Source organism: Pygocentrus nattereri, chromosome 1 (assembly GCF_015220715.1).
Source record: "Pygocentrus nattereri isolate fPygNat1 chromosome 1, fPygNat1.pri, whole genome shotgun sequence".
NCBI lineage: Eukaryota > Metazoa > Chordata > Actinopteri > Characiformes > Serrasalmidae > Pygocentrus > Pygocentrus nattereri.
The window spans coordinates 38,944,021-38,964,118 of NC_051211.1; the positions used below are offsets into that span (position 1 = coordinate 38,944,021).

Consider the following 20,098-nt stretch of genomic DNA (forward strand, 5'->3'; position numbering starts at 1 on the left):
ATCAACTTAATGTGTTTTCTTACATATTACACATGACCACTGGGATAGGCTCCAGCGACCCTGAGGGAGAAGCGGCTTAGAAAATGGATGGATGGATGGATGGATGGATGGATGGTGTTTTCTTACAAAACAACTCTAACTTTTAGTGTACGTATTACTACAGTGTGATTTTTTTGTTTTTAATATTAGCCACTCAGCTTTTCTTCATGTTGATGGCCGTTTATGATAAATATCAGGCTTTCATCACAGTCTTGAGTACCTCAACTTGGCTCCACAGAGAACGCTGTTAACCACCACTGATAAACAGTTTAGCTGCGGTTGCATGTGTAAGGTTGTGTGAAGCTGAAACTTTGTTAGGAACTCTGTCTAAGCTGAATGTTCATCATGAGACAGATTCCTGGGTTTCTGCAAACATCCTCTGTAGATTACAGAAAAAAGTGGAGAGACCTCCTTCTGGTTTATATTCCACAGTTTAGGAGCCTGAAACTTCTTTCACAGGTCATTTTGGTACATAGTTTTAAGAAACATTTGGAAACATGAATTTCTAACTTTGTTACATTTCTAATGCATTTATCTTTTCATTTGACCCGTTTCATCTTACCTACCCCTGCTGAAAAGAGACCATTAGTATCATTAGAGTTAAAACCTGGTTTTGACTTCTTTTAGTTTAAAAGTTACCATTAGAGACCACTAGTTTCTTGTGGAACACCTTTAGATTCTATTAGAAAACCATCAAAAGCATCTAGTATCAGTCACACCTCATCTGGTAAACCATTAAGATCCTTTATGCTGTGATAGCCCACTGAGAAAAGCCAAAACATTACAAACCCACCAGGAACCAACACTAATATTCAATGGTTGTGTCCTCAGAAGGGATTTTGTTGTATATTTACTACTATCTTAGTGTTTTCTTGTCTAGTTTAAGCTCAGTACATAAAGCTGCTATTATTATTATTATTATTAGTATTTTATTATTATAAAGTATTTTAGCAGTTTGTTAAGGGGTAAAATGCCACATAATACATGATGCTGTTTGCTTGCAGTTGAAGACTAAGCTGATTGTTACAAGAAGCCTTTGGAGGCGTTTATATTTTGCCAAAAGCTGAACAACTAAGCACTAGTTTTTGGTATTTGCGCCAGCATGTTTTATCCCACACAATAGGAACAGTAAACCCTGTGCAGGACAAAGCTTCAGAAAATGTAAATGCCAATAGATTAGAGCTGGAAAGCAGCAATATGGACAGAGCTGCAGGAGGCCTTGATGAGACCTAAGCCTTTCAGCTGTCTTACATAACCGTATGCCACCTCACAATTATTGCGCAGTTCTGACCTTTTCAGGCATGCACAGCTTCACCCACTGCTCTGAAGTGATTTTCTCATCTCTGCTCACCTCAACTCCACACAGACTTCAATACAGAGAACAAATCTGCTTCAAGGACCTGCGGCGTCAGCCTGCACATCAGTTTGTGGCTTGTATTTCTGAAAAACGCAGTGCGTGTAAAGAAGTACAAATTTAGAAAGTTTTTTTGCAATCTGTATTTTCATAAAGAGGTACAGAAAATGTACATTTATTAACTGTGTAACATAAATATTGGCTAAACATGCACATTTACATTTTGTAACTGAATACAAAAGCGCAGTTAAAGCATTTAAAGAAGTGTATGTAACCACAAGACCTCCTTCAAAACAGCCTTCTTTTGGCTTTGAAATGGGCTTTCTATAGCCTACAGGAAGAAAATTAAAATAAATAAATACAAATAAATCGAGTTTCAAAATGTTTTTTAAAAAACATTTTTCAAAATGCTGCTGACAAATCATGTTGCCTTTCGAATATCAAATGGTTATTGAAGCACTCGTAAGCTATTTTTACACTAGGAATACATTCAGCTCACAAAATCCAACGTAATACTGACAGTCTGGGTCGCTGCTCACCTCACGCGATCTTCGCTAAGCCTTTAGCGCAAGTGATTTTCAAAGCCAATCGAACGAACAGAAAAAACAAAAAAAGAGTGTCGAAAGACAACAGCCACCAGACCCACACTCAAACACTTCACAAGACAAAAGCTGGAGAAACTGAATGGCTCCGTGTTCGTTTTTCGAGGTTTGGCTTGTGATTAAATCGCTAAAGCCTAAAGATTATGGGCTAGAACAAAACAGGGACAAGAGTGAACCGGTTAAATGTCATCCAGTGAACAGTTACTACAGTGTAGTAGTGTTTTTGTGCACATATAGCTGTATATAACTGCAATAGTGTGGATGCCAAGCACTGTGCTCTGGTCATAACACAAATCTATGGAGTGGTCCTCTAGGAAGAATAAAAACAAAAAAAAAAAAAAAAAAAAAAAAAACACACACTTTCAAGGCCTTTTGGCAAATTTGCTGTCGTTCTTTCACTCATTCTACCGACATCAGTTATAAAGATCACAAAGGTTACAAATATCTCCAAACATACTAATGAACAAAGATATCGTCACATCTTATTTTTAGCAAAAGAAGAGAAATCCTACTTGTGCAGCTTGTGTTTTTAACTCAAGACACATCCAGCATTTCCAAATACAGACTTTTGTGAGAAGTCTAAGTGATACGTAGGCCATAAAAGGGAGTCTATGTGTCATATTAGCTGGTTAGGAGGTGTTAAGGCCTAGGGATGGGAGGAGGTTACCTTTGGAAAAAAATGCACTATGCACAAATAAACGACATTGAAAGACCCGGGAGAGCCTTTTTTTCTCTTTTTCTTTTCCACACAAGGCTGAGGAGAGGGTCGTGGTTGGTATAATTCACTGAGTTTCTAAGCAGCAGTGTATTTACAAGGAACAAAGACATTCTTTAGCGTTTTCTTTTCTTTTTTTTTCAACTCTTTTACACATTTCCCTTTTGCTCGCAGGCAGGACGTCGGCCAGTAACTGCTTTTGTTCCAGACCTGAGCCAATCTAATGGACGACGAGTCTCAGGAGGTGTTCTGCTGTCCAGGCTCTTTCGCTCTGGTGCCCACATAGAGACAGTGACTCTGGCAGAGCACACAGAAGAACAGGTGGAAGAGGCACTTCTTGATTGGCTGGTTTATTTTTATAAGTCCTTTAGGTCTCAACATTTGTTCTCTTCTCCTTTCAGTGTTGGTTTTTTTGGTTCTCTGTCTGGACGCTAGATGGCGGTGTCGTCTCGGGGGCCTGATGTGGAGAGGCACTTAGTCGTGTGTTCGAGGGAAGTCAGGAACTGCTATGTCATCAGAATGGGCTTTTGTCTCACTTCCAGAATATCTGTGGGAGCAATTCAATAATTAGACACCTTCAGTAAAGACAAGTTGAGTGAAATTCTTTGTTCAAAGAAAAAGGGGGTGTGGGGGAAGAGGGGGTGCAGTAGCCAACAACAGCAACACAACCTGAGATGAATAGCAAGCACTTTGTTGAGTGCTGGCTTAGAATATGTGCCTGCTGTGTTCCTTAATCACATTTACACACATGTAGTTCACCAGCCAAGACATATTTGGTGTCTGAGCTTTGCCTCTTTAGTTTTGAGCTGACGCTATGAGGCTTATGTAGCTAACAAGTAATAGAAGCCTATCCCTCACAAATTAGCATAATGCCTAAATCGGAATGCCTTCATCACACACTTGTTAATTAACCTCATAGAAGTGCCAACTACTGGAAATTAAATGTCCATTACTTGTTAGCCAAGACAGCTTTATAGCCTTAGTCCACCTCCTGCTATGGTCAGCTACCCACTGAAGCTTTGTTCATTTTTGTTGTTTACAGCAAGTCATACTGTGTCCTAAACCACATCTGCGACCTTTAAAGGGCACATATCCTACATTTTCTGTATTATATTTAATGACTTCTAGTGATGAGGTCCACTTCCAACATTTTCTAAACCCAACATTTGTTTGGGTTTATGTACAAAACACACTAATAATTCAGAAAACACAAATAATTCATTTTTACATGACCATTTTCAAACTTTTTTTTAGAATTACACAGGCTGTTTCTGTTACTGTGCCTTTAAGATTGAAATAAGTAAATTATTGATTATATGTAAATTACTGTTCTGATCAGCCCTGTATTGTGCCTTCTTCAGAAAACAGTCTGGACTAAAACACACCTTATAACTTTACCATGAACGAGTTGAGCAAAACTGCTCAAGACACCACACGTCTTAGCTGAGCAACTACATCTGGGGTACGTGGAAAACTGCATAAATTGGATTTTTTTGCTGAACCGTTAGGCTCATTAAGATGGTTATGTGCAGCATGTTTGTGTGCTACCTGTGGTTATACGGTGCAGGGGAAGTGTGACGTAGGTGAGGTGGGAGTACAGCAGGAAGTACTCCTCTGTCCTGTTCAGCTTCAGCCATGAGCCCACTAGCGAGCGGCCCGTCCCCGACAGAGAGCGCGAGCGCAGGTTTGTGGTGTTGCACAGGTCTATATAAACACAAGCATTAGTAAATATAGACGTATGCTTACTGACTAATTTTTTTAACACAATCATTTTAAATTGATGGTCTAGAATACCATATACTTGACTGATATCAAGACAGTGTCATATGTGGCAGTGCCAAGCTACAACCTGAATTACAGTCAGTTATTTAGAATGACAGAATTACAGTTTTCTTCTCAAAAATTTGGTCTCACCCATCATGACTGGTTGATTCCACTGCCAGTTTATAATTACGTCAGTGACGTGTGATATTAGGTCTTCAGTTCAGCTCCTGAAGTCCTAATCTCTTAACCTATGGGAGAACTAGATTGACTACATCTACCTAGAAACCACAGAGGAAAAAAATCCTGATTTGCTTCCAGCCAAACCTAACAATGAGTTTGTTTACATGCACTTAATAACACCATCATAAATGGATTTCTGAAGTTATCAGGATTATTCAAATGGTCGTGTAAACAGCATACTCAGATTTCTTAGATCAGAGTAAGGTCTAGAAACCTGACCAAGAGAGCTGGATTTAAATTCAGTAATCAGATTTCTTAGTGTAAACTCTTACTTGGATTTCTTTTGGAATCTTTCTTTTGGAACACACTGCACCCGTGAGTTTGCAACAAAACCCTTCTGGAGCGACACAGAAACCAACTACCTGCTTGACGAAATGAAGGATTGAAACATCCTTCATCTTCTAGATGATGTATGTTCACAATTTTAGGTGAAGTGACTTCTTCTTCTTTCGGCTGCTCCCTTTAGGGGTCGCCACAGCGGATCATCTGCCTCCATCTTGCCCTATGCACTGCCTCCTCTACTTTTACACCAACCATCTCCATGTCCACCTTCACTACATCCATAAACCTTCTCTGAGGTCTACCTCTTCTCCTTCTGCCCGGCAGCTCCATCTCCAACATTTTTTGCCCAATATATCCACTATTCCTCCTCAACACATCCAAACCGTCCAAACCATCTCAACCTGGCCTCTCTGGCTTTATCTCCAAACTGCTCCACCTTCACTGTCCCTCTGATCTGCTCATTTCTAATCTTGTCCATCCTTGTCACTCCCAACGGAAATCTCAGCATCTTCATCTCTGCCACCTCCAGCTACGCCTCCTGTCTTTTAGACAGAGCCACAGTGACTAGTTAAAAAAAAAAAAAGCTGTGGCATGAAGTTTGTTATTACGTTTACGTCACAACATCTTCTGTGAGTTTATTGGCTGGTTGCAAAGCAGAAACCTTATTAATGCCTGACTCATGTAAACCCGAAGTTTTCCCATTATCTGATTCCCTAAATGCATGCAAACGTTGATCGGATTACTGACAAAAGCTGATTTTCTGCAGTTATCGGAATATTAAGTTAATGTAAACGCTCTCAATAGAACAAAAAAAACAACAAAAATGACCATTATATTAAATAAAAAAGATGTTTTTTTCCCTATTTCACTGAAATCATTAGGCAGAAGGTCCTAATGGCTGAATGGCAGAATCTACGACAACAGACTTAACAGTCTAATTAATAACTTAATACTACATTGACCACAAACATCATCTCAACTAGGCTGTAAGGATATCCCAGTCCAATCCAATGGTGCAAAAGCTGATCAAAGTACTGGTTATATTAAGGCCAGTCAAATTCTCATCCTTTGTTAAGGCTATTTTACCCCACTGTACTGCACGATCACAGTTATGAGATAGCACAAAAGGATATTATCTGTAATTTGTGGCAGTGAAGCATGCTTTCAGAAGCCAACAAGCTGTCTACAAATCCACAGTGTGGGACTATTTAAAAGCAGAAAAATGAAAACAGCCCAACAGCCATTTATAATATCTGCAATGCCGGTTTTTCAGGAGGTTCTGTTAATAGGACTAGCTTCAACACAACCAAAATGATAAAGTTTTTGTTTAAAAAAAAAAAAAAAAAGGAAGAAAACCTTTAAAGGAAAGCTGTAATAAAAAACTGCCACTTTTCTCTAATTCAGAGCTTGAATTTGACTGTTCAGCATATCTTACCTAAGCTGCATTGGCTTTACTACATACAGGAAGTAGCCCTGTGCCACTGTATTGCTTACAAAAATACAAATACTGGATTGGACTGCATTAATTGGTATCAGACAATACTCAATATTAAAGGGCTTGGATCAAGGGTAAACAACCCTGATCTGAGCATCTCTACTAAACTGTATTAGCAATCAAAAGTCAGCATAATGCACTCCTCAGTTTCTCAGCTCGATTCTCCAAAATCCTTTGCATTTCAGCCCAGCATGATGGTCTGATGCAGTAAGCCTCACCTTCATCATCCTCTTCCCTGAAGAACTCCTCACTGTCGTTGGCTGAATGGGATTTCTTCATCTCGGCGATGCGGTTTCGGGGCACTTTTCGGCGCAGAGAAGGGGAGAAGAAGGAGGGCCTGTTTCTCTCTGGTGTGGGAGGGGTGCTGAACGATGTGACCTGCAGCAGAAACAGGACGTGAAAGAATGTAAGAACACAAAAGAATAACACGTAAATATTTCACTTCGTCTTCAAAGCAGTTCTCTGAAATAAACATTAAAGAGTCTTGTTCAAAAAGCAGTCCAGACACAGATTCTTAAGAGGCGTCAGAAAAAAATCTGCGTCAGCCAGACGATATCTGTATGTTTTTGCAGGGTAAACAATGACACCCTTGAGTTCTGGAACAGCACAGCATTTCTCCAACAATGCTCTGATAAATATACTACAGACTGTCTGCAGTGACAACACTACTTATCACTTCAACATGAGTGAGCAGGCATATATATATATAAACAGGTTCAAAGTTGAGACAATGTACCTCTGATGAACTCCAAATGGGCTGCTATTACAGCTTAAGTTGGTTACAAATCTATGGGCAGCGATGTGTAATTAGTTTTTTCCCCTCTGTGTAGTATGTGTAGTCTTCTCTCCAAATTGACTGTAGATTAGTGGGAGGGGAGATGCACTGGACTGGTTGCCACCATGAGAGCTGTGATGAAGAATGTGAACAGGAGGAAGGATGGTGCTTTGCTTTTGACCCGGTTTTTGTTGCGTTCCTGGTTCCCTGACCAGTTGTGTAATTGTCCGCGCAAGAGCCCATTTGTTAATGAAGTGTTTGTTGCATCAGTGTTGAGATTTTCATACTTGGCATAGTTAATAAAGTATTCACTGAATTATCCTGTAACTACAGAGCTAGTGAGTCTGAACAGAGATGCAACTCCTGTATATAAACCTACTTGTTCAGGATAAAGGATCTTTTTGTTTCACTTGGGTTTTCACCTGGTTTGTTTTAGTTAGAAAATTAGGTTAGTTGTCATCTTATTTTCTTTGATAGGCAAATTCATTTCCATAAACTTAAAATTAATCTTAAAATTTGTTATTTTCCATTGCCCTCTTCTGCAGTTTCATTTTCCAAGTAATTTGCATTTTTACCAAGTAATTTTGACATTACTGAGCACATTTGTGCGAATTTCGAATGTTTGTGTGTTATGGTTGTACTGACCCTCTCGTGCATAGGTGAGTCCTGGTCCTCCTCAGTGCCGCAGGGAGAAGTGTCCCCCGTGGGCACTCGGCTAACTGCCATCTCAGCATGGCCCTTCCCCTGCGGACCCTTCATACGCACAAACTCCATGTTGTTGTATTTGTAGAAGCCAAAGGACATGCGCTGGGCCATTTTAGCAGCCACACTCACCTAAACACACACAAGAAAATGAATAGGAATATAATAGTTTCAAGATCTATTCCAGAAATAATCCTACACTGCCTACCTTGCTTTGTAAAATGGTTTTAATAAATGATGCATGTTTTATTTTGCAGACTTGCAATAAAATAAACAGCAACCTGTTGCCATTTTCTTTCGAAAAACTGCAAAACTGAAGGAACAACTGGGACAAAGTCCTTCCACAGGCATAAAGCCATAACCCACACATTTTATTCCCCTTGTGATGTCAGCACTAAACCGTGCCTTTCAGCCAAGTTTAGGCCTAAAGATTTTCAATATGTGCTTTTAACAATAGTTTGGAAAGGAAAACTGGCAAATCATTATTTAGAAAAGAGCTGCTAATCATACCAAAGAAGACACTGATGAATATGAAGCTGAGTGCTGCAGAATATACTTAAGATATTATCCAATAGCTGCTTTATGCTACATTAATACATTTTTACCCAATTTAGTCTTTTCCATCACATAAATTAGATCTATTATAAAATGCAACCAAGCTCAGAGGGTGAGGGCTAGTTCAGCAGAAATGAGAACATCTCTGCTTCAGCTTTGTGGCATGCTCTTTATGTGAACAAGACCTTTGTTGGCCTGTTTGCATATCCTACCCGGTTGTCATAGACCTTCTTGAGGGCCTCATAACGTATGGAACCCTGGAAGATGACTCCCTGGAAGGTAGTGCTCTTGTCACTGGCCACCAACTCCACACAGACCATCTCTCCTTCTCCAACAGTCATATCACTGAACACCTGCAAGTCATGTACACACCTCATTCATTTGTTTGCACATTAGGTGAAGCAACAAAGAGCACTATAACAGGGACGTGTCCACTCTAGATGATGTGTTAAATAGATGTGCGACTGTAAAAGTAAGTGTTAATGCTAACCTAAGTCTATCAATAAATGTGCCAAGTTCCATCGATTTCCCATCCTAAGTGAAGCTATTTAGAGTATGGCTGCTCTGCTGGCTGGTAATAAAACCGCTCTTACAGTACAACAGCTTGCTTCCTACTTCTACTACTTCCACTTACTAATATCCAGTGAGGTCATATCTCATTACACTTCAAGCTATCTAGAGTCCATCAGCTCCTCATCCCAAGGGCAGTATTTGCTAAGGAACACCATCAATCACAGCTCATATTTTATGTTTTCTCTCAATTCTCATCTTGGAATTCCACTGCACTGCATAATTTAGTGTATTCTATGCTATTAAGACACTTCATTAAACTCAGATAATTATCTAAATCTGCCAAAATTGAATCGGGAGGGTTAGAGCAAGGAGTAGGGGTTAGTCTTATACCATGTATTGGAAGTTTGACACATGCTAATTTGAGATGTGCCCATTACGATACCTACACCGTCCAGGTTAGTTTTATTCAGTAACATCTGGCCTGACGCTCCTAAAAACAATCAACATATAATTGTAACTCATTTTAACCCACACTACAAGTTTGTATGCATCAGCTCATCCAAAGTTTCTTCTGAAATTGAACTTATCCCCCCTTTGCTGCAGTACCAGCTCTACTCTTCCGAGAAGACTTTATACTAAATGTTGGAACACTGCAGTGAGAATTTGACTGCATTCAGCCACAGGAGTATTAGAGAGGGCATGTACTGATTACAGATTCTGGGTCACAAATCACTCAGTCACGCCCAGGAATGCAGCTCCACTGCCCCACAGCTCAGTGCTGGGGCCTTTATACCCCTCTAATGCTTGACATTGGGCATAAGTTCGTAAGCGGCTGCTCCAGAGCATCCCATTCTACTGCCGATGCTTTTTTACGGCGAATACACGAGCCGCAACCTGTGCACCTTCAAGTATCTGAAATCACTAATTAGAAAGGGTGTCTACAAACTTTTGGACATATAATGTATCCTTTAATTCACAAGTGACGAGCATCACAATCAATACAAAATTAGCTATATATTATATGAAGAGGATCTCAATTATTTTCTAATTATTTATTAGATTTCACAATAACATAAAGTTGCAACAAACTAAATGTGAATTGAGTGTGTTAAGGCAAATGCATGTAAATAAGAGAAAGCTGTAAATGCTTTCATTGAGGCACTTCATGGGACTTTAAAACAAAAAAACTTTGAACGTGGTGTTTAAAGTAATGTTTTTGTAGCTAATTCTATTGTTTTTAGCATGCATGCTAGCAGAATGACAGCTTTTGGCTTATGTTTTCATTCACAAGAAAACAAGCTGCGCTTGATTCACATGATTCTGTATAACATATTTGTGTGGGAGCATGTGCAGCCAACAGTGTACAGTAATACCAGTGTTAGCTAGTAAACATAACTAGGAAGCAAGACGGCCAATAAGCCGATTTCTTTGTAATTTTTTTTATTGTACATGCAATTATTGGTTTATACATTCATAGATGCATATAATGAAAAAGAAAAGACAACTACATGATTTTGTTGATATGACAATAACTCATCAACTAAAATTTCATAATTGTGACAGCTTTAAGTGTTAAACTGCAGAACTGACAGATTGTGTGCTGTGGTGTTGAATCAGATGCTGAGGGTTTGAGGTTACCTCCTCAAAGTTGTCAATCATGAAGAAGATATTTGGGTAGCTCATCTTGGACTCTTCTCCCTTACTGTCCATGGGGTGTTTGCTGGGAGAGGCGAACACTTGCTGTGAAATGTAGAGTGCAGCAGATACAGAGTTGGTGAGAATCAGCTCAACTGTAGTTATAGAACTCTTTTATACACATTTATAACATTTTAGAACATGTCACAATGCCGCATCTGTCATGCTGTATCTGTGGGTTTTCAGTCATATAACTGATTTGTAAAACATTATTTTGAGCAGATGTTCCAGCAAGTTCAGAACACATAGGATTACTTGGTAACTGATGGCTTACAAGGACACAGATGGGCACATGCCAGTGATACTGAACTTTGTGAATAACTGTTTTCATTACCTGAGACTTCTTCTTATGGATATGGATGTCTCCTGCATCTGAGCGTGTGCAGACAGCACATGTGACCACATAGTCCAGCTGAGGGAGAAAATTTGATATGTCAGCAGTGCTATACCTGGCTTGAATAAGATTGGGCAAAGAAAAAGGTTGAACACATGTCATAATTTTTACATAAGCACCTGATGGCAATTACTATATTCCACAGTCATTAGATTTCACAATCACAAGTAAAGCAAAAAATTCTTCCATCTAACTCGAGTAACTAACTGTGTGCTATAACACATTTTGGGGGAAGTGTTTTCACCATCTCTAGAGAAAAATGTGAGTTGTGGTTGACTGTGTAACTGTAGACACTTGCTATGCACACTACAGCGCAGTGTGTCGTCTCTTGTTAGCTGCAAAACAAAGCTCCAGCTAAGCAGGATCACTAAAAAGCAAGTCTAGCTGTTTAGACTTGTCATTTATTAATTGCTTAAAATGAACAAAACAGACAATTAAATAATTAATTGCAGTTATTTGTATAATAATTACCAGTGCTGGTATTGTAGAGAGCAGCTAACATGCTTTGATATTAGTTTCCTCCCCTTTTCCTTTTTCATGCATCCTTTTTTCTCTTTCCATCTTTTAAGAGTATACTAAAATTTAATACACTATATGGCCAAAAGTATACGGACACCTTTCCTTATTATTGAGTTCAAGTGTTTTAGCCACACTCACTGCTAACACCTTTCCTTATTATTGAGTTCAGTGTTTTAGCCACACTCATTGTTAACAGGTGCATGAAATCAAGCACATAACCTTGCAGTCTACATAGCCAAACAATGGCAGTAGAATGGTTTGTACTGAAGTGCTCAGTGACTTTAAACGTGGTACTGTCATTGGATGCTACTGCTGTCACCTCACCACCACTGTTAGATCTGCCCTGGTCAATTGTGGTTCTCTTGTGAAATGGAAGCATCTAGGGGCAACAACAGCGCAGCCACGAAGTGAAAGACCACACAAACTCACCGAGAGTCTAAAAATCACCCATCTTCAAGATCACTATGCACAATTCCAAGTGTTGGCTGGAGTGGTGCAAAGCACCAACATACAAACATGTTCTCTAAAGTGATGAATCACGCTTCACTATCTGACAGTCCAATGGCCAATCTAGATTTAGTGGATGCCAAATGCTCTTCCGACTGAATGGCTTTTGCATAAATTCCTAAGGACACACTCAGAGTGTAGGCTGTTACAGCCACAGAAGACCAGCCTCATATGAAGGCCCATGGTTTTGGAATGGGATGTCCAACAAGCTCATATAGGTGTGATGGTCAGGTGTCCACACAGTTCTGGCCATATAGTGTATACTCTTTGTTGTGCTATGTAATATTCTATACTGTACCTCTGCATCCCTCAGCCTCATCATTTTGACGTATTTCCCAATTTTATATCTTTCTGTGTTTTCGCTCATCAATGTTCTTTCACTATGATACCCATACAACCATGGGGAACCAGCCCACCTCGCTTCCTAGCAATAATGTTAGCTATCTGATTTTTTTCTGCATTTTTAGTGCAACCCGGTCCCCCCCAAAAAACAAATAAACAAGAAAACAACAACAAACAAACAAAAAAACAAACAGTCCAGTCAGAGTGCTTGTAGTTTTTCAAAACTTCAGATGAGTTTAAGAGACTATTGCAGCACTGCTGTATGAGGTGAGTAGGCATGTCTTCAATAGGTATAGTCATGGCAAAATTTGTCATTTTGGCCAGATTGCCCTTTAATAATTGATCATACACTTCAGCTTACCTTTTGTAAGATGAGGTTCAGGTAGACACTCTCTTCCCAGTCTATGTCAGGATCCCCCAGACCAGGCAGCTTTTTGGAGTCCCTTCTGTATACCTCAACCTCCACCTGAACATAAAAACAAGGCAAATAGCTTCAATATTTATAAGCTGTTATACTGAGAACCTGAACCACACGATGCCTCAGGTTGAACACTTCAATCACCTTACCTACCATATGCTGGCTGATTCAAGTTTCAGGTGATAAGACTCCAATCAACTCAAATATTCTTTTGAACAGAGAACGACAGCTGGTGTTCATATTATCCTGTAATTCTAATGGTGCTAGATAGCTCTGTAATAGCTCTGTATTCAGTTCAGGCCTTTGTTCTCCTTGACTAAGAGACTGATGTACATTCATTTGGGCATGTGGATTGTTATGCTCTAATGCAACAATGACAGGCCTCTGTGTTCAACCTGGAAGCAAAGCAAAGAGTTATTTATGAACTACACAGTCTTTCTTCTAATTTCACAGGCACTAGAAATACAGCTCTGCTGATTGAGACTGAGCCAAATGTCTGATCACTGACAGTACGTATTGTTCTTTTTTTGCTCTTTTTAGTATTTCAGAATCCATGTCTCTCTGCCTCCATGTTCAGCCTTAGCAGTGCCACTGAACCATTAGATAGGATAAATCTAGACTGATGACTGGCTGTCTGAATTATATCCTTGAGCATTTCATTAATGTAAGTGCTTCTTTAATTATGTGCAAGATCTGTGTGTGTCCTGGAAAACTGGACTTCTTAGAAAAGAGAATTAATTGTTTTATGTACAATATTTATTTCTGTAATGTTTTTAATAGAACATCTATTTTTAAGCAATATACAACAACATACAATATACAAACAAAAGTTTGAACACCCCTGGTCAACTGACATGTTTTGTTGATTTTCTAAATGAAAAAAAGTTAATACATCCCCAGTAAAGAAAACATCCTCTTCTGGGAACACACTGAAGTAATACTTCAACATATTTTTTTTATTTGCTGAGTTTAACACACACACACACACATATATATATATATGGGTGTAGGCACTATACCAAACACTCCACAATATAACCAGTGAAAAGTGAAAATTCATACTACGTAAGGGCATCTTCTGTCTGCTTTTGTTTGCTTTACATGAACTCTTGTAGTGTAAAAAAATCCTATGGATTTTAAACATATGGACTAAAGTACTGACAATAGAAATATTAAGCCATACCACTTTAACCCAATGGGGATGGAAGATCTTTTTACAAGGGGAGGAGTGATTGTCATTTTTAAACTAGGGGAATTGCATTCTCTTGCACCCCTCTCCATATCAAGCCCTCCATAACAATGCCCAGCCCTAATACTGAGCTTTAGAAAGGTAGTTTAGTAAGGTTTACTAGGGTTGGGTACTAAACAGAATACCAAAATCCATTTTTGTATTCTTTCTTTCTTTCTACTTCACAAGTTTGTCTGTTTCAGTAAAAAATACCAGTGTGCACTTGAAAAGACAGAGACAGTAATCAAAAGTAACAAAAATGGCTTCAGTTCTGCTCTGATCTAACCCGTATTAGAAGCCTCCATCTCTCTGCTGCCTGAGGAAACACAGGAGATAAAGGGGAAGGCAATGATGCACATTAGGCCTTTAGAGGTTGTCATGGTTACTGGAAGAGAGGTGAACGGTGATGTATGTTAAGAAGATCAGGGGTCAACCACCTGGGGCAACTTTAACCTTTACCACTCGCCACAGCAAGCAGTGCGAAATTAGAGTGGTAAGCAGTATACAGTGTATGCTTGAGGCAGTGGCACTATGCTTTAACAAAAAGCACTTATATTTCCAATAGTAAGGTATTTCATATGGACTACTTATGAGTCTTAGACCCCAATTACAGTGTTTAAAACCGTTTATTTTATTCTATTTTAATAGTCACTTTTAGTATTCTTACAAGTGCCTGGATTTCTACACAGAATAGTGACAGCCTTAATGAGAGTAACACTGCCTCTGAAGCCGAGAGTCACTGAAGGGCAATCATCAATTGAGGGCTTCATTTAAAAAATCTTCATTTTGTGCACTGTAGGCATGTTGTAATGTATGAAATGGTTTCATGGTCGATACCCATTTTAAAAGGGTATAAAATTCAGATAACTGATAATATCAGCTGATGTAAATTTACACTTTAAATGTTTAATTTTATACTCCAGTTGTTTTAGTTAATCAGTGTTTTGCTGAATGAGATGATGGTCGATTTCAGTTGTCACACATCTTAAACTCACAAACAGCAGCAACTAGTTCTCACTAACATAAATTAAACATAAATATATAAAATGTAAATACTGTAAGCACTCAGGGTGGAGTTACACAGTTCTTAATGGTTCTTAATGGTTTTAGTTAATTACAAATTAGTATCTTATTTTTCATCAGTTCTCTTCATTAAAAAACCTTTTTCTGTGTTATGTTAGGTTTGTATACATGTTTTTGTTCTAACCATGATGATTTTTGTGTTCAGAGTCAGCAGTTCAGCCTGTATGTCATACATTTAAACACTGGGTGAATCATACTGGGTCCTCCAGTGGCACAATGTTCTAAGGCAGCGGTCATCAGTCCTATCCACAAAGGACTGGTGTGGCTGAAGGCTTTCATTGTAACCAAGCAGAAACTTGGCAGTGGATAAGAAGCTTGGTAGTGGAAGTTTAGTGCCCCTTGATCCAATGTCCTGCCCTATTGCCAGGGGATTGCAAGCTCATTCCCAACAACACCACAACCAAAAAGTTTCTGATTTGTGGTGCATTATCTGTGATATTTCTGCTGATAGTGATGAAACTAATTGATATATTGGTCCAGCTGTAATCTGAAGTGAACACAAGGACACTAGTCAATCGAAAGACATCATAGTATGCACCTAAATATGTCCCAATTGGCTTAAACAAATCAAACAAGTCAGAGCATGTTACTGTTCATATAAAGAAAACTGTACTAGGATAAGTGACCCATACAGAGGAACGCCTTTCGAAAAACAATCAACAGCTGAGACTGTGATAGTGGCCTTGTTTTCTCTGCCCCATGAAAGCAGTTGACCAGCTGTGAGTCAGTTCCACATTGTTAGACACAGTAATAATTTCAGTCCAGATCAAAATATGGAAAATGAGTGTTAAATTTATCAGTGTCAAAAGACATTTAATTGATATTTGTATGCACGTGAATAAACATGCTGAGTGCATTTACATGCAGACTGATAATATGATCATTTTCAAATTTTGGCAGTTATCTGATTACTCAAATTAAACAGCATGGTCCCTTTTCTTGGATCGCATTAAAGCCATTCTTAGATTTCTTGAAAAGAGCTGAATGTTAGCTCAGTCATCAGGTTTTTCAGCACATTTGTACCCTTACACAGATTTCTTTCACTCACTTAGTCTGCGCATGTGTGCAAATACAGGGCAGCAAGCAGCATTTAACACAGCACTTGTGAAATGGCAACAAACCACAACAATAAGATTTTGAATATTCTTCATCGTCTAGATGTAGTAAATCCATGTTTAAAAAAAGAAGCCGCATCATGAAGTTTGAATGTCACATCACATCCTTCTTCTTCTGAGTTTATTAGCTGGGTGCAAAGCAAAAATCCAATCATTACCTCACTCACGTAGAGTTCTCTCATTATCTGATTACTGAAGTACATGTGAAGTACATACTTACTGAAGTAAATGTGGTGAAGGAATTTCTGACAAAATCTCATTTTCTGTAGTTAACAGGGTATTAAGTACATGTAAACACATAGTACTTTAAACTTAAAATGAAACTTTTTGTAGCGAATCCAAATTCCCACCTAAATTCACAAGGCTGAGCAGGATTTTTGTCAATGTTGTTTAAAGCTCATCCAACCTCGCAACAACTGTGACCACATTTCTGGGCAGGGCATGGCGAGGTCTTTTTTTGCAGAAATGCTTTTCTCCAAGTGTCTTTTATGCTCACTGAGCATTCTTCCTGTATAAAAAAAAAATTCCAGCTTCGAGAACACAGACCAAAGCGGCACGGTGAACGCCAAAACAGCAAGATCCTTTCCAGTGTAATTGAAGTAGACATCAGATAAGAGGTGCCTTGTCACTGTGGCATTTTCTCATTTGTTTGCAGCTGTGCCTCTGGCTAAGGACAGAGAAGACGGCTTCTCTGAAACTCGGCTTCAGAATACTGCATGTCCTTCATTGGCCCTTGTTAAGGGCCTGGCGATAGCCGCAGTGCGAGACTCGGAGCCCTCCCTGCCTGTCTGCAGTGACTGGTCCAATTCCCTCTGACTGAGTCGTGAAAAATTGAGGCCCACAGTGTTTGGAGTGTGAGATAATGTACTCAGCTCTGATGGGTTTGTGCCCTTACAGAGTAGCAGTCTACACCTTTTCTACTTCATGTTCTCATTTCTTTGTTCTTCGTATTTTAAGCTACGTGGATTTGTGTCTCTATGTAACGTACCTCGAAGAGACATTACTAGAGGCTGTGAAATGTCAGCATCACACAATGGCTGTGGCAGCAAGCATTAGGAATTATTTATATGTTTCTTTTTCTTCTGTGGTTGCCATGGAGGCTCTACCTTTTCTCAGAGGGGAAAATGAGGTGATGGCATGAATAAATGTGGCATTTGTTAACCATAATATAATGATGGGACTGATAGTCGTCTCTTACTGCTAGTAGTGTTGCATTTTTTCACCAATTAAAATACTGCAATCTTTGGAGTTTTACCATTTTAGGTGATTGTATGAGGCCTTGGGGTCTTGCAATCATCACAGGTACTCTGTTACCCGTTCACAGTGCCATTCAAATACTGAAACCACTATTAAAGAATTTCTTTCGTTTTTTTATGGAAAGACGAAGAAAATAAACATATGAACAACAGGAATGACAACTGGGCTAACTATGCAACCTGATGTCGGCTAGACTCACAAACAGTGAAAATGTACTTCTCTGACAAACTACCAAACATGTTGGTGCATCGTCCACTGAGGAGAAAATGCTATGTTTCTTGCAGTTAACTGATCATCTGTTCATTAGCCTTTGGATCCCCAAATATTAATAACAGTCAAAAGGCATATTCCTGGTTTTCACAGTTAAAAGCATCACATAATTTAGATAAGATATGCCAGGCTACTACTACAGTTGCTTTTTAAATATATGCCTAATGTGGCATTCTGGACTGACATGCTTTGCTTTTTGTCTTCTTTTCATGATCATTTTATATTGTGTTTAATAGAGGCATATCATCATTTTTATCTGATGATGTTTACACTCTGAACTTGTGGACTATTTATGTGAAATGGCCATTTTACAGTACTGAGAATACCTTATAATTTCATCCTGCTGTAACATGCGTGCAGCAACCTGTTCCTTTCTCTAAGATTTGAATGTCTTGTTTGTGCGGTGTTTAAAACCGGAAGTGGTGAGGCCAAGCAGGTAAAGCAGAACAAAAAACAAGAAACAAAAGATCGGAACTGGATTGGGCTTTTCTAATCAAAAGGAAGGGAAATTCCATTGATTTTTCTAAATGTCTGCATAATTCAGTGGTTAAGATGTAAACAGCCATCTGCAGTGGTTTAATGATGATTCGCTCATTATACAGACTCAGATTTCTTTACAGTGCTGGTGATAGGAACCAAAGGCTGTGATGTATACAAGGCAAGGTACGTTTATTTATATAGCACCTTTCATACACTACTGCCATTCAATGTGCTTCACAAACAAGAAAATAGTCAGTTAAAAAGTAAAGGAGGATAGAAATTAAAAACAAGATAAAAACAATATATTTAAAATAAAATCATTATATTAAAAATCAAATTAATAAAATAAATAAATCAAGAAAGTTAAAAATGAGGTTAAAAATTAGGATAATGAAGTGCTGTTTCAGAGGAGAAGGGCTAGAACTGCTATCAGGGTTTTACACTGAGCTTAAATCAAAGTCAAATAGAAATAGAGATGGATTTAAAAGTGACCAGTGTCGGGATTCTTCCAATGCTCTCTGTCAACCGGCTCAATTTAAGAGCAGCACAGTAACTAAACGCTGCTTCTCCATATTTAGTCTTTACCTTCGGCAGGACTAACTGACTAGTTCCTAATGATCAGAGTTCTGCTCGGCTCATATCATTGTAGGATATGAAATAAAACATGCTGGTCCTGCACTATTAAGCCAATTATAGACCATTAATAGTGTCTTAAATTACTTTTAGTTCCTAATGGGACTAATAAAGCATTATCTTCTCTTATCTTAAAGTCTATTCTGTAACAGACTGGTAACCAGTGTAAGTACTTTTACTCCTATTGGGACTCTGGTAATCAATCCTTCTAGAAATAAAGGCGTGGATGAGTTTCTCCATTTCTGCTTTTGTCAGAAAAACTTGATATTTTTAAGGAGATAAAAAGCTAATTTAGTAACTGCTGTGATATGACTGCTAAACTCGAGACCAGAGTCCATTAGTACACCATGGTTACATGCTACTTCTTTAGAGTTTAGCGCTCTCAAGTCCAGATAGGCAGCTAGTCTGTGCCTCTCATTGCTATTCCCCCCCCTAAAAACTAAACTCTTATCTTAATTCAACTGCAAAAGGTTTTGTCCTGTCCAGTTAGTGATGCTCTCAAGGTACTTAGAAAGTACTTACAATGCAAATACAGCAAAATTTACTATCAAAAATAAACAGTGAAGGTCTTCTGAGTTTCATAAGTAATAATGATGATAGTAAAAAAGTGACGGCGGGGGACAAAAAAAAAAAAAACCTTTTCTTCAAGCACTATTTTGCCTTGTAGCACCCTGCATGTACCGTTCCACCATGAATGGATGTTGAAAAATCTGATGTTTTCCAGCCAAACCCTTCTCCTCACAATGTCTCAGATAGGCAGCGTATTCATAACTATTTTAAGACACAGCTTTCTGTGAGGGAGCTTTTAGAGGCACTAAACTGTTCAGACATCTGGTTCCTTTCAACAACACTGAACAATTCTGACTCGCCAAGTTTTTCTCTAGAATGGCACATTCCACATCAAACCACTTTGTTTACATCTTAACCATTTAATTATTCAGAATTTTGTTAAAACTGGTGAAATTCCCCTTTAATACAGCCAAAGCCCAATTTATTTAAATATACCTGAACTGGCCAGGGGATCGGGATCTGGACATCCCTTGGACAATCACATTGAATGATTTGTTACAGGGCTCACTAGCATTTCATTAGCATCCCACTATGATATCAGTATCTCAAAA

At 38.8% G+C, this 20,098-nt stretch overlaps 1 protein-coding gene across 1 annotated transcript in view; it reads right to left on the reverse strand.

Moving 5' to 3' along the window:
- Positions 1 to 1,516: 1,516 nt before the first annotated feature.
- The window catches only part of kiaa0930 (KIAA0930 ortholog), a 45,267-nt gene continuing 26,685 nt past the window's right edge, over positions 1,517 to 20,098 (reverse strand). Inside the window, exons 3-10 of the mRNA XM_017693944.2 lie at positions 12,855 to 12,959; positions 11,066 to 11,143; positions 10,675 to 10,776; positions 8,736 to 8,876; positions 7,912 to 8,100; positions 6,710 to 6,869; positions 4,259 to 4,414; positions 1,517 to 3,257 (exon numbers count right to left, since the gene is read on the reverse strand). Of these exons, the coding sequence (XP_017549433.1) occupies positions 3,217 to 3,257; positions 4,259 to 4,414; positions 6,710 to 6,869; positions 7,912 to 8,100; positions 8,736 to 8,876; positions 10,675 to 10,776; positions 11,066 to 11,143; positions 12,855 to 12,959 (972 nt within the window). The 3' untranslated portion in view covers positions 1,517 to 3,216. The remainder of the gene's footprint in view (positions 3,258 to 4,258; positions 4,415 to 6,709; positions 6,870 to 7,911; positions 8,101 to 8,735; positions 8,877 to 10,674; positions 10,777 to 11,065; positions 11,144 to 12,854; positions 12,960 to 20,098) is intronic.